General features: G+C 35.6%; 2 protein-coding genes across 2 annotated transcripts; both read right to left on the bottom strand.

Annotated features, from left to right (window-relative positions):
* Positions 1-874: 874 nt before the first annotated feature.
* LOC132190928 (GDSL esterase/lipase At1g29670-like) lies at positions 875-5,773 on the bottom strand. Its single transcript, XM_059605954.2, has 5 exons — positions 5,509-5,773; positions 5,288-5,412; positions 4,544-4,792; positions 1,313-1,562; positions 875-1,092 (listed from the first exon to the last, which is right to left on the bottom strand). Exons 1-5 carry the CDS (start codon positions 5,771-5,773, stop codon positions 875-877), a joined length of 1,107 nt encoding a protein of 368 aa, XP_059461937.2.
* An 8,220-nt stretch (positions 5,774-13,993) lies between these two features.
* LOC132190927 (GDSL esterase/lipase At1g29670-like) lies at positions 13,994-25,201 on the bottom strand. Its single transcript, XM_088510778.1, has 5 exons — positions 24,933-25,201; positions 19,004-19,128; positions 18,188-18,430; positions 14,432-14,681; positions 13,994-14,211 (listed from the first exon to the last, which is right to left on the bottom strand). Exons 1-5 carry the CDS (start codon positions 25,195-25,197, stop codon positions 13,994-13,996), a joined length of 1,101 nt encoding a protein of 366 aa, XP_088366904.1. The 5' UTR covers positions 25,198-25,201.
* Positions 25,202-25,997: the final 796 nt, after the last annotated feature.

The raw sequence follows: 25,997 nt of genomic DNA, 5'->3' as shown, positions 1-25,997 counted from the left end.
GCTATGGCTTTGGGCTTAGAAAAGAAGATGATCAACAACAAGGCCGCTCTTTTGACTTCCTCGAGAACTAAACAGAAAACTACCTCTATGGAGACTACAGTTCCTCACCTCATTCAATGATACCGCATCTAAATCAACTCCACCTCTCCAATGCATTCTTGCAAACTACTAATGAATCCCAACAAGTTGATTCCTCAGCAACAACAAAAACTCGCCCCAAGAGACGCCGGGCAAAGAGTCAAAAGAGAAACACTAGATCCAGCTGCTATCTCTGTCGCTGGAAGCACAAGATCGTGTATGGGTGTTGGGGGGAAAAGGAGAAGGAGCAAAGTGGGGTTCAAAAGGGGGGTTGACGCGTTTTGTTTTGCAAAATGCGTTGAATTTATTGAGGGGCAAAATTGGAAGAGAATGCATATTGTTCCCACTTGAGACACATGTGTGATAATTTCCGTCCACTTAGACGGAAATTAGTAATAGAGGGTCCCTATTGCAAAATTTTGAAACAATAGGGGAGTTACATTGAAAATTTTTAAACATTAATTGGGATCCAAATTGCAAAACACCTCAAACTTTAGGGGTAAAGTAAATTTTCCCTTATTTAAATTTTTTAAAAGACGTGCAAATATTGATTTCAAACACCATCAAATATACAAACTTTAAATCATAATCATAAAATAAATAGTCAATTTTATTTCGAATGGAGAAAATCTTTCTACACGTGTTGCATTTAGGTGACAATTTAGAAATTTTTTTTTTTAAAAAAAAAATCAATTATTTCTTTATTATGGGTATTATTTTCAGGACACTCGGAACTAAAATCCAAGCAATGATTACTTATATATTATAGAATTGAAACAAGAATCTTGTTCCCATATCAGTGGTGTGCGAGGTGGCCGATATCAAATGGATAAGCATCACATGGAGACTCAGCCTTGTATGCTCTTCCCGCGTACACGGAAGCAACAATTTGAGTGGGGTGGATTGAATCATAAAATGCATATTGGCTCCGGTTACTGCATGTACTTCCCAATGGCACGCACAGCCCAGTAGTGCTCGACGCTTCACAGCAGGAAACATTGGAAACCAAGGAAGCTGATACAAAATTCCATCTCAATCTCACAATACCGTAAATCTATAATACTAGTAATTTAGAGTCCGATTAAGATTGCGTTGAGGAGTTTAAAAATTATTTTTAATATTTAAAAGGATGTACCAAAGAAAAATTTGGTCTATTTAGTAAAAAACGTTAAAAATACTTTTAGACCCCTCATACGTAATCTCAAACAAATCCTAAATTGATAAGGAAATATACCTAGAAGTGGACTGGTGGACCCGATTCCAGTAGAGTTTATGAAGATAAAAGAAGCACGGGTCAAATTGCGATTGAGAGCAGCCACGTGTGATTTAAGCCCAGCATTGAAAAGTTCAACGGCATTGTTGATGTTGTCGACGCAGGCAGAGCCATTTGTTCCACTTCCACATGAGCTCCGTATGATTGGAATACTACCAATCGCAGCCAGCCCGAAAATGGCAAATTTCCTTGCCCCATACTTGTACAAACTCTAGCATCATCAACACATTCAAATATTGCCTCATCAGTTTTTCTCTATCACTATGTTACACTTCTGAGTAATTTTAAAAGTTACTCTTGTCTTATTATTGTGTTCCTAAAAAGAATATATGGCTTTTAAAATCAATATTTGATCAATATTCAATAGTGATCAATCACAAGGCCAATGGTAATTTTAAGAGCCACATCATCATTTGAGTGACATAAGATGGACTTGTAGCATTACTCTACAATTCTCTATTATAAAAGGTCATCTTCTAAATCTATGATTGTTTAACCAAGTAGGAATTTTTTTTGGTAAGAGCATCTCAGGCAGATGTTCATATCATTTATAATAGTTATATTTAGTTCTTATAAATCACTTTATCTCTCCAACAAATATTTCAAAATCAAAAGTTTCAAAAAATTTTGCGACACTAAACTTTCACATTATTATAGCACCTTGAATAAATTTTTTATTTTTTATTTCGAAAAAATATTCATTAACCCTATGAACTATCGCCAATGACGGAAGGGGAGGAGGGGGCAGTATAGGCCAAGGTCCCCCCCCCCCCCCCCCCCCCCCCCCCCCCCCCAATTTCTTAGAAAATAATTGGTAAGGTAAAAAAAAAAAAAAAAAAAAATTATATGCCAAAATTTTTACATTCACCCTATTAGCCCTTACCAACAAATTTTTTTGGCCATACCCAATAAAATTTTGGCCCTATTCACTAATTCTTTTGCCCCACTCAATAAATCTTTCGGCCCTTACCTATTCAAACCTAGAAGCCTAATTGTATAAAAAATTTGTAATCCCTAGCCAATAAATCTTTTAGTCCTTACCCATTCAATTCTAAAAACTCTAATTGTATAAAAGTTTTATAGTCCCTACCAGTGTTGGCTAGCAGAAGCAAACATGTCAGTTGAATAGAAATGAGAAAGAAATAGATTGATAAGACAAAGATGGGTTGATGTGAGTAAAATGAGTTTTGAATTTTCTATGAGTAAAACATGAAGAAAGTTATTTGTAAATGTGAAAAAAAATAAGTGACTTTTTTGGGAAAAAAAAAAAAAAAAAAAGAGTGGGTTGCCAAATGGGCATCCTCAAAAGTTTTTTATTGGTATTTTATAAGAAATTATAGTTATTTAGTTGTTATTTAATTGTAGATTGCAATATTTTTTTTAAATTTTTATTTGATATTTATAGTTTGGGATAGTCTTTATTTCATAAAAAACAACCACAAAAAAAAAAAAAAAAAAAAAAAGAAAGAAAAGAAAAAAGGGAAACTACCTTTTGCCCTCAAGAACTACAATGCATTTTCACTTTGCTCTCATGAACTACCAACTGTCACATCCGACCCCCATGAACTATCATTTTGGACCCAAAACCCTCATTCTGTCAATCAAAGGCCTCTTCTGTCAGTCAAATACGTTAACTCAGACAGTCAAAGTAACGATGCGTTGTAGTTCATGCGGGCAAAGTGACAATAAATAATAGTTCATGGGGGCAAAGTGATAATGAATTGTAATTTATGGGAGCAAAGTAACGGGTAGACCATATGAGTTAACGCTTTTGACTGACGGAATAGGGGTTTTGCTAACAAAATGGTAGTTCATGGGGTCGGGTATCACAGTTGGTAGTAGTTCATAGGAGAAAAGTACCAAGGCATTGTAGTTCATGGGGGCGAAAGGTAGTTTTCCAAAAAAAAAAAAAAATTGGTTTGGCCTCTTCCCATAAGACATTCTAGCTTTGTCCCCAATTATTGCTCATTTTGCACTTATACTTTCAAACTTTAAAAAGTGACATTAGAGTTTCCAATACTACTACCGTGTTTCAAATTAGACACTTTTACATTTTTCTATTCAAAATATTCTTATATATATATATATTCATTTGAAAATGTTAAACAAACAAAAAAAGCTAAAAACACCAAAAAAAATGATAGTCATTTTCATATTAGCCCCTAGATTTTTTTTTTCAATGGTTATTTTTTATTTTTTAATTTCATTAGAGAAAAATGTAAAAGTGTCTAATTTGACTCACATGTAGAGCTTCGATGTCACTTTTTAAAGTTTAGAAATATAATTGCAAAATGAGGGATAGTTTGAGGGGTAAGATTATTGTTATTATTAAATTTTTTTTTTTTTTTTTTCCAAACACTACTCCTCCCCCACCTTCGTCCAAATGGATGAGTTGGGTGTTTGGCAATGAGGGAGGAGAGGGTGGGTTTCGTTCTCAGGCCGACAGTTTTCAAAGCCGCCGGCAGTTTGAAGGGCTCAGATGGGAATCAAAATATTAATGGTTGAATTTCATAGGAGCTCTCTGTTCCATAGCAGCTCCCTGTTGAATTTCATTTTGAAGTTGAATTTGTGGAGTTAGAACAGAGAGTTGCTTAGTTTCTGTAGTTGAATTTGTTATAAATTTCCCCTTTCCTTAAGATTGAGAAGATAGTTGTTGTCTTTGTGTTTGAATTTCAATTTGAATCAAAGTATTGCAACAGAGAGATGCTATAGAGAGAGACCATGAAAATAGTAAGGTTAAAAAATAATAAAATAGACATTAAAAAATAATATTTAAAGAAAATAAATAGTGTAATAGATAGTCTACTCAATAATGTAAATTTAATCACTTAATCAATAAGTTAACACTCTCCCTCATGTGTGGGAGGCTCAACACGTGAAATATTTAATTTAAATGAGAGAGATTTGACGGAGTCAAGGTTTGATCCAGTACCTTTGACTCTGATACTATGTTAAATCACCACTTATCACAAAAGCTTAAGCTAATAAAAATAGATAAATACTTTACAGTTTCCGTACTAATAAAATATAGAAAAAATTTATTTCTAAACTTATGTTTTAAAGACGTACAACTTCCCTTTGAGAACCTACCAAAATTTATTCGGTTACCAACTTAATATTTAGGTTCGTAACACACAACTACTATTAAGAGATAAAACGAGCTGCGAAAAGTATGAAAAAAAACGTGCTAACCATTAATTGCTGAGATAATTGGTCATTGAGGACGACAGCGTATTGCTGTGGGGTGTAAATGGTGCTAGTTGGGTAGTACTGCGGCAAGAAGTAGTTATTAAGATAGTCATTGCTACCAATTGCAACAACATATATGCACTTGCTTAGGTACTCTGCAGTTGATTTGTTATGATTTCCCAACATCTGCTTGATCTTCGACACCGTAATCTGGTGATTTTTCAACTGCCTATCCATGCTTATCCGATCACCCTGCAATGATCACCAACCAAATTATATACGCAAAGGTAAAGTCTTCTGAATTTCGACGTATTTTGAGAAAACCTCTCTAAAGTTATAAAAAAAAAAAAAAAAAAAAAATTCAATTTCACTTCTTGAATTTTTAATTTGATGCAATCTACCCCCTCCATCAGTTTTTGGCGTTAACTCCTAACGGAAGCTATGAAAAATACTAAAATACCCTTCAATTTAGTTTTTTTCTTTTTTTTTGTTAAAAAAAAAAAGAATTAATTTGAAATTAAGGATAAATTTGAAATTTTATAAAAAAAAATCTTATCACTTTTACGGTCTGTTTTAACTCCCAACGGGGGGAGATTGCATCAAATTAGAAGTTTGGAAGATGAAATTAAGAATTTTTGAACTTTGAAAGAATATTCTCAAAACAGGTGAATTTTAATGAGATTTTTGTGAAGTTTCTCCTAAACAGTATTACAATTATCTCTATCTATAACATGCATGCCACCGTACCTGGGTTTGTCCAGTTTCGTTGCGAATTCCGGCTGCGCCGGATGCATAATTGACACCTTTGAGTATTTTCCTTCCTCTGGCAGTAGCAAAAGGTGGAATGTAATTGTCGAATCCCAGAAATTCAGCTGTAATGAGAGAAAGTGTTCAAAATTAAGCATATCATACTTTGGCAACCATATAATATAATAATATAATGTAATGAGAAAGAGCAAAATGCAGACCAATGAAATCGACGATATTACGACCGTTGGTAAACCTTCCCGTAGGCCCCTTGGGGAAATCAATCCCATAGGGTAGATAATTGGCTTTTGCCAAAGTCACAAGATTGTTGTTGTTCCCATCATCCGACAAAGAGTCCCCGAAAATGAAGAAACAAGGTACTTTTTGATGCTTTCCTTTTGCTGCAAAACAACGTTGTTGCATGTTTGAGAGCAGCAAGAAAACAAGCAGCATCCACAACATTGTCTTGTTTATCTGAGATGCCATTGAACCTCTGAGAAACTGGGAAAGAAGAATATATCAGATGAAGGTGAAATCCAAAGAGAAGAACTAGTCTTTATAAAGAACTTGAATAAAGAATTCTTTTGAATAAAGAATTTTATGCATTATTAATGGACCCATTAAACCCTATAAGAATATTGATTATAGAAGCTACGTTTGAGTTTGATTATTGTTTAAAAATATTGAGGGAATTTAACCTGTCATGGTCTTGAATATATGAAACTCGGACATGTGGAAAATGCATTTACTCTTTAACTATAATCAATATTTTAATGTCTTTGTCAACACATAACAACACTATAATTAATTAGTTTACCCAACAAGCTGCCAGGTAATCAAGGCCAAGTTATCATATAAACTATATATAGTTTATCATATCCAAATTCAAAAGCTTCAACTTGTAATATAAAATATATATTCTTTATGTCATTCCAAGCTTAATTTTCTAGGTTAGTGGGGGACATCTTAATTAGTAAGGAAAGGGGTTGTCCAAATCTGACAAAAAGCTAATTAGGCGTAGAGCATTGTTGAGCACATGTACATTAGATCCGTAGCACTTGGAGTGCTGTTTGAAAAATCAAATCACATGGTTTTTAAAACAAATTTCTCAGTTATTTTTCTCCTTTTCTTCATCGATTAGAAATTAAGAGCGTGTTTGGCCTTGCAATTTTGAAGCCAATGTTACATTTTTAAGCAAAATTGAGAAAAAAAGTGTCCCATTTAGGATTGTGTTTGAAAAAAATTAAGGTTTGAAAACCTAAAAGAATATATGTTTTCAATCGGCAGACAAGGGAATGTGTTTTTAAGCATGCCCGATTTTAATAGCCAAACAGTCATTTTGCAAAATATTTAAATAGGTTTTTAAAAATACCTTCTTCATTAAATACGTTTTAAAATTGCTATTTTTTTTAATCTTTTTTTCTTTCTAACCACATGTTTTGAACCATTAAACCAAAACGTCACTATATCAAATTAGAGAAAGTACTGATTTCTTTCCCATGCTAAGAACAATATTTAAGAACGTATTTTTGTCTTATTGACAAAAATTTATGGTCATTTTTATCTTTTTACTGGCTTTGTGATAAACATTGATATTTTTTTAGCAGTTTGGGAGGGGAAGGGAGGAGATCGAGGACATTATCTCAATTAAAAGTTTAGATAAAACATTATCAATTGAGTGATAATTACAAAAAAGTCCTACTCAATAATTATCAATTAATTCAAACCAAAAATTGAAGTTATTTCTTGCCTAGATTACACTCTCTTATTATAGATAATCTATGATATCTTGTGCAAAATCTTATCAAAGTCAACAGTCCAATTATTTTTATAACAACTCAAATATCTAGTGGTCTTAAGTTACAACCTGATTAGGGAGACCACAAAAAGATCCTTTCTCAGCTGCCGGCTCCGTGTGTTTTAGTGAGATGGATGACGGGGTTGTGAGAATTACTTAATTACTCCTCTATACCTATATAGAGAGTAAGCTTTTAATTATAAGTAATTTAACATTTTAGAATGCTTCAGGTGGGTTAATATAGGAAAAAACATGATGATCAGAAAGTAAAAATGGAAATTTTCACATGAAAGCTTCTAAACAATGATAGGAGAAACCGTTTCAAAAAGGAAAATATTAGGTGTTTTTCTAGTATTCTCCTCGTATTCTCACAGTTCTAAGTGGATATTATTTTTTAAAAATCGAGTGAGAGAAATAAATGTTATTTTCTTTTTTGCTTTTTTCAGAAAATAATATTTACGAAGGACTGAAAGAACACTAAGAAAATGCTAAAAAAACACTTAGAATTCTCCGCTAAAAAAATCTACAAATTAAATAATTTTCAAGATGACTTTATTTTTCATATTTCAAGATTGATTACGCCACCAAAGGGGCCCTAGGAGGAGAGGGATCCAGATCCCCTCCCATTGGAGGGGAAATTGGAGATTCTCCAATTATCATCCTGACCATTGATTTTTATCCAACAGCCCACACTATGCCACATGTCCCATTCAAAAATAAATAATAAAATATTAATTAACTTTTTTAAAAAAAAATTAATTATTATTATTATTATTATTTTTTAAAAAAAAAAAAAAAAATATGGGGTGGTCGGCCACCCAAAATGAGCCCTGGAAGCCATCCCCTAGGGCCGGTTGGGAGTGGCTTTGGCCCTAGGGGCCAAAACCCAAAATTTAATTTTTGCATTTTGGGCCTAGAGGGTGGCCGAACCACCCCCTGGGGCCCTAGGTGTGGCTTCTGCCACCCCCAAAGACCGGTTGGGGGTGGCTTAAGGTTTTGGGTGGCCAGCGACCCATATTTTTAGAAAAAATATTTTACTTTTTTATTTTTTTGAAAAAATTAATTAATATTTTATTATTTATTTTTTAGTGGAACACGTGACGTGGTGTGAGCTCTTGGATGAAAATGAATGAACAATATGATCAATTGGAGAATCTCCAATTTTCCCTCCAATGGGAGGAGATCTAGATCCGGAGGAGAGTGCTGCCGAGTGGTCACCACCATTATGGGCATGCAGTTGTAATATCAGTGCCATTGACTTTTTATTTTAATATTTGTTATGCAAGAAGTGTATAATTGTTACGCCATATGGTAAGAATAAGTCTATAGAAGACAAATTCAACATAAAACCTGTTGATAGAAAGGAATTGTGCGATACAATCAAGATATATATGCTGAGCTCATCGCTGAAGACAATATGGGAGGGAAGAAACAGAAACATTCATCTCCAGCTAAGGTAACAGAATCCTATCATTCTGGCATGGATCGAAGGGACGGAAGAATGAGGTGGCCCATGTAGGCTTCGGCCCTTGCCCATACTAGACTTCGTCTCCGTCCCTTCTAATGGAAGGCCAATAACAACCAACCTCATAATCAATCCCATCAATCATTATACTAAATTCCAAAAATGAGGAAGATGATGAGGACCATATGCATGTCTGAATTATTGTTTATGAGGTTAGCAGGAAGCCTCAACTTTTGAAAGGAATGGCCACTACTGGCTATTAACGTTGCTTGTTTTAGAGTTGTCTCGCAAAAAAGACACTAATTAATCAATGTTTTTTCTTGCTAAAAGATGCTAATTAGTGTCGTTTCTAAGACCTTACGTAAAACTTGAATTGTTTTTTTTTTCTTTTTTTTTTTCTTTTTTACAAACGACGTTAATTTTACACAATTAAACGTCTTGTTTACTAAATATTGTAAAATAATCGTAAATTGCCGTCGCAATTTTATAAATGACATTAAAAAGAAATCATGGTTTTTAGCAACCTTTCACAAAAAACGAATCTAATGTGCCTGCTCGACCTTTCACAATAAACTACTTGCACTTAGCTGGAGACTGCTAGTGTGGCAGATGGAACTGGGATCCCCTCCGATCCATTTGGCCCGAAGGGAATTCGGTCTTTGTTATTGCAGGGGCATAATTGTCTCTAAAAAGAACTGGATAACAAGGATTGGATCCCCTCCAGTCCAAACAGACCAGAGAGGATCCAAATGCGATAGATGGTGCTGTTGGGAAAATTGATAATTAATTGGCAACTAATTTTCTACTAGACCTTTATGCGAAAGACAAGTTTAGAAAGAAAACACACGAGAACACACACCAATCACACATGTACACAAAGAGTTTACGTGGTTCGGTAATATGCCTACGTCCACAGGGCGTGATCCAGTCTCCTTCTTTACTATTGAGAAATATTTAGTATAATGACACAAGCATGAACCGCTCAAGTTTAATATCTCAAACCCAAACCCTTAACTCCTTGTACACCCCACTCAACTGTCCCTTTCAAATACCCAATAAAGAAAAACTCTCTACACTTTGTAAATGGCACAAAGTGCTCTCACCAATTTGGATTTTTCGGATGATCTCAACCAAGGACTACATGTCCTTTTATAGAGGATTAATCACGAAAAATAGGAGAACAATTTTAATCAAATTGATGCTGGGAAAACAAAACCATCATGAATACAAAGTCTTTTTCATGATGAAAATAAACATTGCGGTCCACATGTTTACCCACATGCGTTTTCTCCAGAAATCCAATTCCAAATTATTCTTGGACTCATTTTAAAACTAACATTATCCTTTTATAGATATATAGGACTTGAGCCCACCAACTTGAATATTGATATTTTCAAGTAATTATCATTCCACTTGTTGACAATTTGAGCCATTATCAACAATCTCCACCTTGGTAAAAATTTGGCAACCTCCACCTAAGACCTTAGGTTCGCATCTTGATTGATGCCCATCTCCATGCCTTGGGATGTCGTACAAAATACTGTCTAGAGCAACAATAATAATTCTACAAGAATTATCATGCTCCACCATAAAGAGTAATTGCACTTAGACTTAAACCATTCCAAGAATTTTCATTTTTTGGCACATGTTGAAAAAATCCTGTAGAAAAATATGGTGCAACATCCATGTTTGGTTTCCTTGGAAGTTCATCAGCCATCGACACCCTTTTCCACCACATACCCGACATCAAAAAATCAAACTAATGTCTCATATGTAAATTTGGACACGCTAATAGAACACATCCATTATCTTGACATTTTTGGCGGTCATGCTAGAGGATGTACATGCCCTTATGAAAGAACATCATCATCTCTCTCTGTACAGAGAGAAATAGTATTAGCGTTTTTTAAGCACTCTGTTGAACCTGCTCCTCTTTTTGGGCAATTTCTTTTAAGGTGTCCAAATTGCCCGCAACCCCAGCATACAAGATTTCCCTTGATAGGGTTCTTTCTCTTCCAATTTGCAACTACAAACGCCGAGTTTTCTTTTTGATCTATGATCAAAGAATAGTTAAAAAAAAAAAATTGTCTCCAAGAATGTCACCCTTACGTAGTGCTGCTTCTTGCTTAAGGGGACTCTCTAGAGTTCCGTCACCTATTCCATCGTAACATTGCTCATTCCAAGTGACTCTTAAAAACAGTCACCTGGACCATGAACAAGACTGTTGTGATGCTGCTTGTTTCAGACTACTCCTGGGAGATTGCACCTAGAGTGTCATTACGCTACCTCTTGAAAATAACTCTTGAAAATAACTTTTTAAGAGCACCATCACCTAGACTGTTGTGATATTATTGAGCTGTCACTAGAGTTAGTGCTAAAACCCTAGTGACTATTCGGAACCATTTCATTCCTTTTTAGACATTGCTTGTTTTTCACACAACCCATTAATAGATAAGGTTGCTCAATGTGTAATGGGTGAAGTATCAGCCTTAAAATCTCTTGGGAGGTTGCATAGCTTAACCTTTAAGAGCCATTTATACCTTCCCTCTCTTGGAGTTTATGTTCGAACCACACATCTCCATATAAACCTTCAACCATTCAAAGTCTACTGATAGATTGGTAAGGACATCATTTATAGAAGATTGGCCAATGAGGAGCTAGAGCATATCGTGGAGATAAAGGGCAAACGAGGAGTTTACGTACGTATGGAATCTAAGTATTTCACAAAGGGGTTGTAAGTTTTCTTTGTCTGCACTTTAATTTTTCATAGTGATATTTCACCTAGGTTTGGTTGGCTTGGAGTACTAGTTTTACCTTGGAGGTTCTCAAAGGGGTTGTAACCAAAATCTTTGTGTGGATTGTTGGGTGTTTGCAATAATTTGTTCTTATCTATTTCCATTTCATTGGCTTGTATATGTGGAGTTGGATTGTAGTCCTTTCAGTAACGATGCATGGTCATCTTGTATGGACAAGGACTCTCCATTATAAATGAAATTGATGGTCGTGCTTTAAAGAGAGTATCCATTTCATAGTTAGGATCCTCTTCATTTAATAGTCTACATCATTCTATAATTATTTAAGTGGGGAAAATTCACTTTACCTCCTTGAAGTTTGAGGTATTTTTCAATTTGAACTCCAATGTCTAAAAATTTTCAATGTACCACTCTATTATTTCAAAATTTTGTAATAGGGACCCTCTGTTACTAATTTTCGTCTAAGTGGACGAAAATTATCCCACGTGCATCGCACGTAGGAACAATATACGTTATCTTCCAATTTTGTCCCTTAGTAAAGCTAGTGAAATTACCTAATTGCCCCTCATTAAAACCTAATGCATTTTGCAATTTTTTAAGTCAGCTTCCCTATGTTGGTCCACTATTGGTCCTTTTCCTTTTCACTCCAACACCCACACACGACACAACACTCTCTCTAGTGTTTCTCTTTTGTTTTGTTTATTCAAGCAGCAAATCATGGTCCCTAAGGGTAGGCAGATTAACCGTTAATCGTTTGACTGACTGTCTACCGGGTTCGATTGAACCGATATTAACCATAACCGTTTAACTGATATTCTTATCAGTTAAAAATTTTGTACCGAAATTTTTTTCGGTCCGGTCCGATCCGGTTAACCATTTGTTATCGGTTAACCGTTTTAACCGATAAGAACCAGTATGGGGGAAGGCTAGTAACAAAACTAGTCTAGTTCAGTTGGTAGGGCACTAGAGCACAAGGCTTAGATCCTCGTGGTCATGGGTTTGAGCCCCTATGGTTCTTTTTTTTTTTCTCCTCCTCCCACGCAGCAGACTCTTTCTTCCTCTGTTTTTCTTTCTTTTCCTTCTCATCATTTAATTTATTTTCCCAATTCACACGCCACATATTTCTTTTCTTTTCTTTGTGTTTTTTTTTCCTCCTCCTCCCACTCAGCAGACTCTTTCTTCCTCATTGTTTTTCTTTCTTTTCCTTCTCACCATTGCAAGAGAATGGGTTTCTTCCCCATTTTTTTTTTCTCTTTCCAGTTCTTGCAACATCCGCCCCTATCTGCTCTCACAGACCTCTCTTTTAGCATCAAAGATTCAATTCAGGTAAGGGTTTTTGCCTTTTGGTGCTTAGGGGTTAGAGAAGTAGAGAACACTGAAGAATGTGAGATTTATAACGAGTTAACCGGTTTAACCGTGTACCATTATAACTGATAATTTCAGTTAAAATTCTTATCGGTTTGGTATCGGTTAAGAAATCGTTTAACTGAAAATTATCGGTTAATAACCGATAAGAGCCAAAACTGGACCGTGTTGACCGATACCCACCCCTAGTGGTCCCTTGTTTAGTTTTCGTGGTCCCCTTGTTTTTCATCTACAGGCCCTTAAAAAGGTCCATTTCTCCATCCACAGAAGACCAAAAAGGCAAAGTGGTCTCTATGCTACTCCTCCACATGGGTCCTTTAGCTTAGAGAGAGTGGAAGTGAGAGAGAGAGAGAGAGAGAGAGGGAGAGAGAACGTCGCTAGAAGCTGTGGATTTTCCACAAGACCCATTTGTTTACAACGGCAAAGATCTCTACAACTTGTTTGGAGGAAATTGGAGCTATGACTTTGGGCTTAGAAAAGAAGATGATCAACAACAAGGCCGCTCTTTTGACTTTCTCGAGAACCAAACAGAAAACTACCTCTATGGAGACTACAGTTCCTCACCTCACTCAATGATACCACATCTAAATCAGCTCCACCTCTCCAATGCATTCTTGCAAACTACTAATGAATCCCAGCAAGTTGATTCCTCAGCAACAACAAAAACTTGCCCCAAGAGACGCGGGGCAAAGAGTCAAAAGAGAAACACTAGATCTAGCTGCTATCTCTGTGGCTAAGAGCACAAGATCGTGTATGGGTGTTGGGGTGAAAAGGAGAAGGAGCAAAGTGGGGTTCAAAAGGGGGGTTGACGCATTTTGTTTTGCAAAATGCGTTAGTTTTACTGAGGGGCAAAACTGGAAGAGAATGCATATTGTTCCCGCTTGAGACACATGTGGGATAATTTCCGTCTACTTAGATGGAAATTAGTAACAGAGAGTCCCTATTGCGAAATTTTGAAACAATAGGGAAGTTACATTGAAAATTTTTAAACATTGAGATCCAAATTGAAAAACACCTCAAACTTCAGGGGATAAAGTAAATTTTTTCCTATTTAAATTTTTTAAAATACGTGCAAACATTGACTTCATACACCATTAAATATACTAACTTTAAATCATAATCATAAAATAAATAGTCAATTTTATTTCAAATAGAGAAAATCTGTCTACACGTGTTGCATTTAGGTGACAATTTAGAACATTAAAAAAAAAAAAAAAATCAATTATTTCTTTACTATGGGTATTATTTTCAAGACACTCGGAACTAAAATCCAAGCAATGATTATTTATATATTATAGAATTGAAACAAGAATCTTGTTCCCGTATCAGTGTTGTGCGAGGTGGCTGATATCAAATGGATAAGCATCAGTTGGAGACTCAGCTTTGTATGCTCTTCCCGCGTACACCGAAGCAACAATTTGAGTGGGGTGGATTGAATCAAAAAATGCATATTGGCTCCGGTTACTGCATGTACTTCCCAAGGGCACGCACAGCCCAGTAGTGCTCGACGCTTCACAGCAGGAAACATTGGAAACCAAGGAAGCTGATACAAAATTCCATCTCAATCTCACAATACCGTAAATCTATAATACTAGTAATTTAGAGTCCGATTAAGATTGCGTTGAGAAGTTTAAAAATTACTTTTAATATTTAAAAGGATGTGCCAAATAAAAATTTGGTCTATTTAGTAAGAAACGTTAAAAATACTTTTAGACTCTTCAAACGTAACTTCAAACAAACCCTAAGTTGATAAGAAAATATACCTAGAAGCGGACTGGTGGACCCGATTCCAGTAGAGTTTATGAAGATAAAAGAAGCACGGGTCAAATTGCGATTGAGAGCAGCCACGTGTGATTTAAGCCCAACATTGAAAAGTTCAACGGCATTGTTGATGTTGTCGACGCAGGCAGAGCCATTTGTTCCACTTCCACATGAGCTCCGTATGATTGGAATACTACCAATCGCAGCCAGCCCGAAGATGGCAAATTTCCTTGCCCCATACTTGTACAAACTCTTGCATCATCAACACATTCAAATATTGCCTCATCAGTTTTTCTCTATCACTATGTTACAGTACTTCTTTTTAATTTTTAAAAGTTACTCTTGTCTTATTATGGTGTTCCTAAAAAAATATATGACTTTTAAAATCAACATTTGATTAAAATTTAATAGTGATCAATCACAAGGCTAATGGTGATTTTAAGAGCCAAATCATCTTTTGAGTGACACAAGATGAACTTGTAGGGTTACTTTACAATTCTCTATTATAAAAGGTCATCTTCTAAGTCTCTAAGATTGTTTAACCAAGTAAGAATTTTTTTTGGTAAGAGCATCTCCGGGAGATGTTCATATCATTTATAATAGTTATATTTAGTTCTTATGAATCACTTTATCTCTCCAACAAATATTTCAAAATCAAAAGTTTCAAAAAATTTGCGACAATAAACTTTCACATTATTATAGCACCTTGGATAATATATATATATATATATATATATATATATATATATATATATATATATATATATATATTTTTTTTTTAATTTCGAAAAAAATATTCTTTAACCCTATGAACTATCGCCAATGACGGAGGAAGGGGAGGAGGGGGCAGTATAAGCCAAGGCCCCCCAATTTCTTAGAAAATAATTGATAAGGTTAAAAAAATAAAAAATAAATAAAAAATTATATGCTAAAATTTTTATATTCACCGTATTAGCCCTTACCAACAAATTTTTTTGGTCATACCCAATAAAAATTTTGGCCCTATTCACTAATTCTTTTTCCCCACTCAATAAATCTTTCGGCCCTTACCTATTCAAACTTATAAGCCCTAATTGTACAAAAAAATTTGTAATCCCTAGCCAATAAATCTTTTTGTCCTTACCCATTCAAATCTAAAAGCTCTAATTGTATAAAAGTTTTATAGTCCCTACTAGTGTCGGCTAGCAGAAGCAAACATGTCAGTCGAATAGAAATGAGAAAGAAATAGATTGATAAGACAAAAGTGGGTTGATGTGAGTAAAATGAGTTTTGAGTTTTCTATGAGTAAAACATGAAGAAAGTTATTTGTAAATGTGAAAACAATGAGTGACTTTTTTGGAAAAAAAAAAAAAAAAAAGAAAAAAGAAAAGAGTGGGATGCCAAATTGGCAACCTCAAAAGTTTTTTATTGGTATTTTATAACAAATTATAGTTATTTAGTTGTTATTTAATAACTATAGTTATTTAATTGTGGACTACAATTTTTTTTTTTTAATTTTTATTTGATATTTATAGTCTGGGATAGTCTTTAGTTCATAAAAAATAACAAAAAAAAAAAAAAAAAATGGGGAAACTACCTTTTGCTCCCATAAATTACAATACATTTTCACTTTGCCCCCATGAACTACCAACTGTGACACTCGACCTCATAAACTACCATTTTGGGCCAAGAACCCTCATTCTGTCAATCAAAGACCATTTTCATCAGTCAAAAATCAGTCAAAAGCGTTAACTCAGATGGTCATAGTGACAATGCGTTGTAGTTCATGGGAGCAAAGTGACAATGAATTGTAGTTTATGGGAGCAAAGTGACGAGTAGATTATCTGAGTTAACGCCTTTAGCTAACGAAATGGGCTTTTGACTGACGGAATTGGGGTTTTGGGCTCAAAATGGTAGTTCATGGGGGTCAGTTGTCATAGTTGGTAATTCATGCAAGAAAAGTGCCAAGACGCTGTATTTCATGGGGGCAAAAGGTAGTTTTCCAAAAATAAAAATAAAATAAAATACTAAAAATAAAAATTTGGTTTGGCCTTTTCCCATAAGACATCATAGCTTCGTTCCCAACTATCGCTCATTTTGCACTTATACTTTCAAACTTTAAAAAGTGACATTAGAGTCTCCAATACTACTACCGTGTTTCAAATTAGACACTTTTACATTTTTCTCTTCAAAATATTCTTAATTTGTTTTTTTTGTTAAAAAAAAATGCATTTGAAAATATTAAACAAACAAAAAAACTAAAAACACCAAAAAATGATAGTCATTTTCATATTAGCCCCTTGATTTTTTCTTTTTTTCAATGGTTATTTTTAATTTTTTTAATTTTATTAGAGATAAATATAAAATGGTCTAATTTGACTCGCATGTAGAGCTTCAATGTCACCTTTTAAAGTTTAGAAATATAATTACAAAATGAGGGATAGTTTGAGGGGTAAGATTATTATTATTATTAATTTTTTTTTTTTTTTTTCCCCAAACGCTACTCCTCTCCCACCTTCGTCCAAATGGATGAGCTGGGTGTTTGGCAATGAGGGAGGAGAGATGGTGGGTTTCGTTCTCAGGCCGACAGTTTTCAAAGCCGCCGGCAGTTTGAAGGGCTCAGATGGGAATCAAAATATTAATGGTTGAAATTCATAGGAGCTCTCTGTTCCATAGCAGCTCCCTGTTGAATTTCATTTTGAAGTTGAATTTGTGGAGTTAGAACAGAGAGTCGCTTAGTATCTGTTGTTGAATTTGTTATAAATTTTCCCTTTCCTTAAGACTGAATCAAAGTATTGCAACAGAGAGATGTTATAGAGAGAGACCATGAAAATAGTAGGGTTAAAAAATAATAAAATAGACATTAAAAAATAGGGAAAAATATAAAAAAGCCCACTAAACTACCAGCCATTTTCGATTTAGCCCTCTAATGTTTCAAAAGTGATAAAATAGCCCATCAAACTACCAAACTATTGCATTTTGGCCACTCTATTAGTCAAAACCGTTAGTTTGGACGGAAACTGCAAAACGATGTCGCTTTGTTGGGGGCTACTATATCATTTTCTGAATATTAGGGGCCTAAAATAAAAACGGTTAGTAGTTTGGGGGGCTTTTTTATATTTTTCCCCAAATTTTTTTTTTCTTCATAAAAGGGCATTGTAGTAACTTACCCATAACAAAACGACGTCGTTTTGCAGTTTCCATCCAAACTGACAGTTTTGACTAACGGAGTGGCCAAAATGCAATAGTTTGGTAGTTTGGAGGGCTACTTTATCACTTTTGAAACATTAGGGGGCTAAATCGAAAACAGCTGGTAGTTTGGGAGGCTTTTTTATATTTTTTCCTAAAAATAATATTTAAAGAAAATAAATAGTGTAATCGATAATCTACTCAATAATATAAATTTAATCACTTAATCAATAAGTTAACACTCCCCCTCACATGTGGGAGGTTTAACACGTGAAATATTTAATTTAAATGAGAGAGATTTGACATAGTTAAGGTTTGATCCCAGAACTTTTGACTCTGATACCATGTTAAATCATTACTTATCACAAAAGATTAAACTAATAGAAATAGCTAAATACTTTACAGTTTCTGTACTAATAAAATATAGAATAAAAATTTATTTCCAAACTTATGTTTTAAAGACGTACAGTTTCCCTCTAAGAACCTACCCAAATTTATTCGGTTACCAACTTAATATTTAGGTTCGTAACACACAGCTACTATTAAGAGTTAAAACGAGCTGCAAAAAGTATGAAAGAAAACGTGCTAACCGTTAATTGCTGAGATAATTGGTCATTGAGAACGACAGCGTATTGCTGTGGGGTGTAAATGGTGCTAGTTGGGTAGTACTGCGGCAAGAAGTAGTTATTAAGATAGTCATTGCTACCAATTGCAACAACATATATGCACTTGCTTAGGTACTCTGCAGTTGATTTGTTATGATTTCCCAACTTGATCTTCGACACCGTAATCTGGTGATTTTTCAACTGCCTATCCATGCTTATCCGATCACCCTGCAATGATCATCAACCAAATTATATATATATATATATATATATATATATATATATATATATTAACTTGGCAGTGTTAGTGTTAGGGTTACATTTATACTGTATTACATATTAAACAGTAGGAAAAACTTCGCAAAGGTTAGGTCTCTTGATCTTCTACATGTTTTGAGCAGACCGCTTTAAAGTTAAAAAGCCCTCAATTTCACTTCTCAAACTTTTAATTTGATGCAATATATCCCCTCCGTCAATTTTTGGCGTTAACTCCCAATAGAAGCAATGAAAAATACTAAAATACCCTTGAATTTAATGTTTTTTTTTTAAAAAAAAAAAAATAACAAATTGAAATTAAGGGTAAATTTGAAATTTTATAAAAAAAATCTCATCACTTTTACCATCTATTTTAACTCCCGATGGGGGAGATTGCATCGAATTAGAAGTTGGAAAAGTGAAATTGAGAACTTTTGAACTTTGAAAGAGTATTCTCAAAACGCGTGAAAGTTTAGAAGATTTTGGTGAAGTTTCTCCTCAACAGTATTACAATTGTCTCTACTTATAACATGCATGCCACCGTACCTGGGTTTGTCCAGTTTCGTTGCGAATTCCTGCACCGCCAGATGCATAATTGACACCTTTGAGTATTTCCCTGCCTCTGGCAGTAGCAAAAGGTGGAATGAAATTGACGAATTCCAGAGATTCAGCTGTAATGGGAGAAAGTGTTCAAAATTAAGCATATATATATATATATATATATATATATATATATATATTGATAAAGCAAACGTATCAAAAGAATCCACTACAGATTGAGCTTCACTAAGAATTATGGAAAAGAGATTAATTGGTTTAGAAAGTGTGGAACTAGCCGTTGCAAATATTCCATACCTGGTGGACTTAGAAAAGATATTCCTATAATTTCTCAATGTATCGTTGAAGACTTCAACTCATGTGGATGTGTTTAGAAATGGTGGACCCAGCTGTTGCAAACATCCCATATATAGAGGACCTAGACAAAGATATTCCTATGTTTGCTCAAGTGACCGTTGGAGACTTAAATGCTACAGACGTGGACCAAGAGAAGATTGCTTACCTTTTGTAATATGAACTTTCCAACATTATCTAGTGTTACCGTTAGGAGTTTTCCATAGAAAAAAATTGTACCGTTGTATTTCTCCTAAATATATAGAAGAGTCATATGGCTAGAGCAACTCATGTTTTTGAGAAGCTCTTTGTCTTTCTAAACCAATTCTCTTATTTTTCTCATGGTATCAGAGCCTTGAAGCTCTTGACACGTCTAGACAAATGGCTCAATCATCAACATCCCTCACACTCTCTATGCTCAATCTTCATAACCTTATCACAGCTGTCCCACCTAAACTCAACTCAAAAAATTTTCTTGTGTGGCAAATGACCATTTTTCCATTAATCCAAAATCTCAAATTGGTGAACCATCTTACCGATGATCCACCCAAGGCAACAACTACAGATGAGTCAAATAAAGAAGTACCCAATCCTAAGTATGAAGAATGGCAATCCACAGATTTGCTGCTACGCAGTTGGATTACAGGAACATTGTCAGAAGAAGCTCTCGGACACGTTGTTGGCCAAAATACTGCACGTGAGATGTGGTGTTGTCTTGAAGAAACCTATCTTCAGGCAACCAAAGAAAGAGAAGTTCAGCTAAAACGCCAACTTCAGATGCCCAAACCAGAGTCGACTTCCTTAGGTAATTATCTCACTTCTTTTAAATCTATTTGTGATAATCTTGCAGCCATAAAGAAACCAATTTCTGATGAAGACAAGACTGTGCAACTGTCTCATTGTCTTGGCAAAAAATATGATGTTTTTGTCACAACCATGCTGTCTAAACCTCCATTTCCCACATTTAGTCAGTTCGTCATGGCCTTACAAGGCTATGACATGAGATATGGTTCTGTGACTAATGAAGAAAAAGAGGGATTTAATCCAAATCCCAATCCCAATTTTGCATTTTTTGGTCAACGAAATGGTGGAAGGGGTCGTGGATCGAATCGAGGTAGAAATCCAGGGTTCTCCTTCAACTCTCGAGGACGTGGATTTGCTCCAGCAAATCAAGCATCCACTCATCATGGACGTGGGATTACTCATGGAATAAATCAGTCATATGCACCTTTTCCCAACAATAATATTGTTGGTCGTTCTGCACAACAAAAAAATCAGTCATCTCAATCGGATTTTTCACGACAAAATCAACAACAATCTCATTCAACATCTCAATGTCAAATTTGTGGACGCATTGGACACATCGCGACAAAGTGTTGGTATCGGTATGACTATTCCTATGATACTAATGAAAATCTCTCTCAAGCTTTTGCTGCAACTACAGTATCTGACCCACAAGATTCTGATCCAAATTGGTATACCGACACCGGAGCAAATTCTCACATGACCTCCGATCCAGGTAATCTTAATAATCCTCAATCTTACACTGGTAATGATTACGTGATGGTTGGCGATGGTTCATTGTTGCCTATTTCTCATATTGGTACCACTACAGTAAACTCTTCTCATGGAAAATTAGAACTTCAAGATGTGCTTGTTGTGCCTGATATTAAGAAAAATTTAATTTCTGTTAGTAAATTAACTAAAGATCTTTCATGTGCTATTGAATTCATTTCTTCTGGTTTTAAGATCAAGGACAGAATTACGGGGCTAATCCTGGCAACGGGGCATAAGCAAGGTGGCTTATACGCACTTCATGAAGGGGGAGCAATTACGGCTTTGGCAGCAATAAAATCTGGACGAGCACCGAAGCCTCTTTGGCACCAGAGGCTTGGCCACCCTCATTCTAAGCTTTTACATAATTTAGCTTCTAAACAAATTATTGATGTTTCTAGTTGGTTAAAATCTCAAACTATATGTAGTAGTTGTCAAATGGGAAAAAGTTGTCGTCTCCCTTTTCCTCTGCATAATAAAATTGAATCTGCTCCTCTCACAAAAATTCACTGTGATTTATGGGGACCAGCCCCTATTGCCTCTGTTCAAAATTACAAATATTATGTGCTTTTTGTTGATGATCATACTAGATATACTTGGCTATATCCATTGAAAAAAAAATCTGATTTTTTCAATAGCTTCCTCATTTTTCAACGTATGGTAGAAAATCAATTTAGGTCCAAAATTAAAATTTTTCAGTGTGATGGAGGTGGTGAATTTGAGTTAAAGGATTTTTTGTCTCACTTGGAAACAAATGGTATTATCCGACATATTTCTTGTCCAGGAACACCCGAACAAAATGGCGTTGCCGAACGAAAGTACAGGCACATTGTCGAAACTGGACTAACAATGCTTTTTCATGCACAGTTACCCAAGCATTTTTGGGTTGATGCCTTCATGACTGCTGTATATCTCATCAATCGACTACCATCCTCAGTTCTCCAAATGGAGACACCATTTTTTAAATTACATGGCATTCATCCTGACTATAACTCTTTGAAGGTTTTTGGATGTAGGTGTTTTCCTTATTTACGTGACTATGCCAAGAACAAGTTCACTCCAAAATCCTACCCTTGTGTGTTTCTTGGATATAGTCCTATGCACAAAGGTTATAGATGCCTTCATCCACCCTCGAAGAGAGTCTATTTATCTCGCCATGTTATTTTTGATGAAAAAATATTTCCTTACACTGACCCAAAATTGTTGTTTTCTCCTGCACAACAAAATAGTATTTTTTCTACCTTTTCAGAACTTGCAGATGAATTTTTCCTGTCTTCATCTTCTGGGCTTTCGGATGTCACCCCTGGGCGATCACGTGGTGACTCCACACCACAAATGGATGTTGTCTCCCAACCAAAACTTGGGGGCTCTTTTATTTTTCAACAACCCATGGACTCCACCATTGCTCATGTTTGCCACAACCAGAATGCTCCACAAAATGATAACACCCACGACATCCAAGCTGCCTCCAGAGAACCAGAAGACATCCATGTTGCTTCCAGAGAACCAGACGTCATCCAAGATGCCTCCAGTGAACCAGACATCATCAACTCGTCAGCCAGAGTCTTAGATCCTTGTAGCAGTCAACCGAATGAAAACAGCCAAAATGCTCAAACCGTTGCAAACAACCAAGATGAATATTCTCCAGCTGTCAACACTGATGCTCAAGCAGTCCCCTCACCTGAAAATTCTCAGCATGCGGAAAATTCAGCAAACAATACTCAAGTGCTCCCTCCATCAATCTCTGTTCACCCAAGTGAATTATATATTGATTTGCCTCAAGTTCCTATGGAATCATGCACTAGTGGCTCGTCATCTCTCAATGTCCATCCGATGATCACTCGACGTAAAGCTCGTACACACCATGGCTTAGTCAGTTCACACTCATCATCTCCCTTGGAACCTCATGATCTCTCTTCAGCTCTACAAAGTCCTAAATGGCTCCAAGCTATGCGAGATGAGCTAACTGCTCTTCATCACCAACACACCTGGGATCTTGTTCCTCGTCACGATTCTATGAATATCATGGGCTCCAAATGGGTCTTCAAAACTAAACTCAAATCTGATGGCTCCGTTGAGCGTTTTAAAGCCAGGTTGGTTGCCAAAGGTTACAGTCAATTGGAAGGTATAGATTTCACTGAAACCTTTAGTCCTGTTATTAAACCAACTACTATACGGCTTGTCCTTTCCCTAGCTGTTACTCATGGTTGGTCCATTCGGCAATTGGACGTTAAAAATGCCTTCTTGCATGGACATCTTAAAGAGGTTGTCTACATGGAACAACCTCCTGGATTTTTCAATCCTACTTTTCCTACTCATGTATGTCGCCTTCGCAAGGCTATTTACGGACTCAAACAAGCACCTCGTGCGTGGTTTGATCGTTTTAGCTCTTTTCTTTTACACCTTGGTTTCACATGTAGTAGAGCTGATTCATCTTTATTTATTTTTCGAACTAATTCTACTCTCATTCTCCTTTTGGTTTATGTTGATGATATAATTGTTACTAGTAATCAATCTTCTCTTTTGACTAACCTCATTTCTCAGTTAAGCACAGAATTTTGCATGAAAGACTTAGGACCTCTACATTTTTTCTTGGGTATTGAAGTTATTCCCTTTTCTGGTGGCCTGTTCCTCTCCCAACAAAAGTATGCCCGAGATATTCTTTCCAAGGCATCCATGTCTAGTTGCAACCCTATTGGCACTCCCCTTGCTCAAAAGTTTAAGCTGCACAGTAAGGATGACTCTCTTGTTAATGCCACATATTTTCGTAGTCTTGTTGGTGCTCTACAATATCTCACATTGACTCGGCCTGATCTCACATATGCTGTCAATCTTGTTTGTCAATTTATGCATTTACCTGGATTGTCTCATCTTCAAGCTGTCAAACGCATCTTGCGTTATCTCCAAGGTACGTTGCATTATGGAATAAGACTACTATCCCGCTCATCCCTTAATCTCTATGGTTTTTCTGATGCTGATTGGGCTGGGTGCCCTGACACGCGACGATCTACAACTGGCTATTCTATTTATTTGGGCTCAAACTGTATCTCTTGGACTTCCAAGAAGCAGCCCACGGTTTCTCGGTCGAGTGCTGAAGCTGAATACAGAGCCATGGCCTCCGCTGCAGCTGAAATTACTTGGATTACTTATTTGCTTTGTGATATCGGCCTTACACTACATCCTCCTCCTACATTATTTTGTGACAATATTAGTGCCCTTCATATGACAGTGAATCCAGTTTTTCATGCTCGCACCAAACATATTGAGCTTGATATTCACTATGTTCGCGAAAAAGTTGCTGCTGGTGCTCTTATTACCCGCTATGTCCCCTCTGCTTTACAGGTGGCTGATATTCTCACCAAGGCACTCTCTAAGGACCACTTTCATACTCTTCGAATCAAGCTTGGAGTTCTGCCTCCGCCGCCCTCCAGCTTGAGGGGGAGTGATAAAGCAAACGTATCAAAAGAATCCACTACAGATTGAGCTTCACTAAGAATTATGGAAAAGAGATTAATTGGTTTAGAAAGTGTGGAACTAGCCGTTGCAAATATTCCATACCTGGTGGACTTAGAAAAGATATTCCTATAATTTCTCAATGTATCGTTGAAGACTTCAACTCATGTGGATGTGTTTAGAAATGGTGGACCCAGCTGTTGCAAACATCCCATATATAGAGGACCTAGACAAAGATATTCCTATGTTTGCTCAAGTGACCGTTGGAGACTTAAATGCTACAGACGTGGACCAAGAGAAGATTGCTTACCTTTTGTAATATGAACTTTCCAACATTATCTAGTGTTACCGTTAGGAGTTTTCCATAGAAAAAAATTGTACCGTTGTATTTCTCCTAAATATATAGAAGAGTCATATGGCTAGAGCAACTCATGTTTTTGAGAAGCTCTTTGTCTTTCTAAACCAATTCTCTTATTTTTCTCATATATATATATATATATATATATATATATATATATCATACTTTGGCAACCATATAATATAATAATAATGTAATGAGAAAGAGCAAAATGCAGACCAATGAAATCGACGATATTACGACCGTTGGTAAACCTTCCCGTAGGCCCCTTGGGGAAATCAATCCCATAGGGAGTATAATTGGCTTTTGCCAAAGTCACAAGATTGTTGTTGTTCCCATCATCCGACAAAGAGTCCCCGAAAATGAAGAAACAAGGTACTTTTTGATGCTTTCCTTTTGCTGCAAAACAACGTTGTTGCATGTTTGATACCAGCAAGAAAACAAGCAGCATCCACAACATTGTCTTGTTTATCTGAGATGCCATTGAAACTCTGAGAAACTGGGAAAGGAGAATATATCAGATGAAGGTGAAATCCAAAGAGAAGAACTAGTCTTTATAAAGAACTTGAATAAAGAATTTTATGCATTATTAGTGAACCCATTAAACCCTATAAGAATATTGACTATAGAAGCTACGTTTGAGTTTGATTATTGTTTAAAAATATTGAGGGAATTTAACGTGTCTTGGTCTTGAATATATGAAACTCGGACACGTGAAAAATGCATTTACTTTTTAACTATAATCAATATTTTAATGTCTTCGTCAACACATAACAACACTATAATTAATTTGTTTTCCTAACAAGCTGCCAGGTAATCAAGGCCAAGTTATCATATAAACTATATATATGATTTATCATACCCAAATTAAAAAGCTGCAACTTGTAATATAAAATATATTCTTTATGTCATGCCAAGCTTAATTTTCTAGGTTAGTGGGGTACATCTTAATTAGCAAGGAAAGGGATTGTACAAATCTGACAAAAAGCTAATTAAGAGTAGAGTATTGTTGACCACAAGTAAATTAGATCCCTAGCACTTGGAGTGCTGTTTGAAAAATCAAATCACATGGTTTTTAAAACAAATATCTCAGTTATTTTTCTCCTTTTCTTCATCGATTAGAATCTAAGAGCGTGTTTCGCCTTGCAATTTTGAGGCCAATGTTACATTTTTAAGCAAAATCGAGACAAAAAAGTATCCCATTTAGGATTGTGTTTGAAAAAAATTAAGATTTGAAAACCTGAAAGAATATATGTTTTCAATCGGCACTCAAAGGCATGTGTT

The sequence above is a fragment of the Corylus avellana genome, chromosome 9 (assembly GCF_965113065.1).
Source record: "Corylus avellana chromosome 9, dhCorAvel1.hap1.2, whole genome shotgun sequence".
NCBI lineage: Eukaryota > Viridiplantae > Streptophyta > Magnoliopsida > Fagales > Betulaceae > Corylus > Corylus avellana.
Note: the sequence above shows the minus strand (reverse complement) of the source record. Positions and strands in the feature narration are given on the sequence as shown.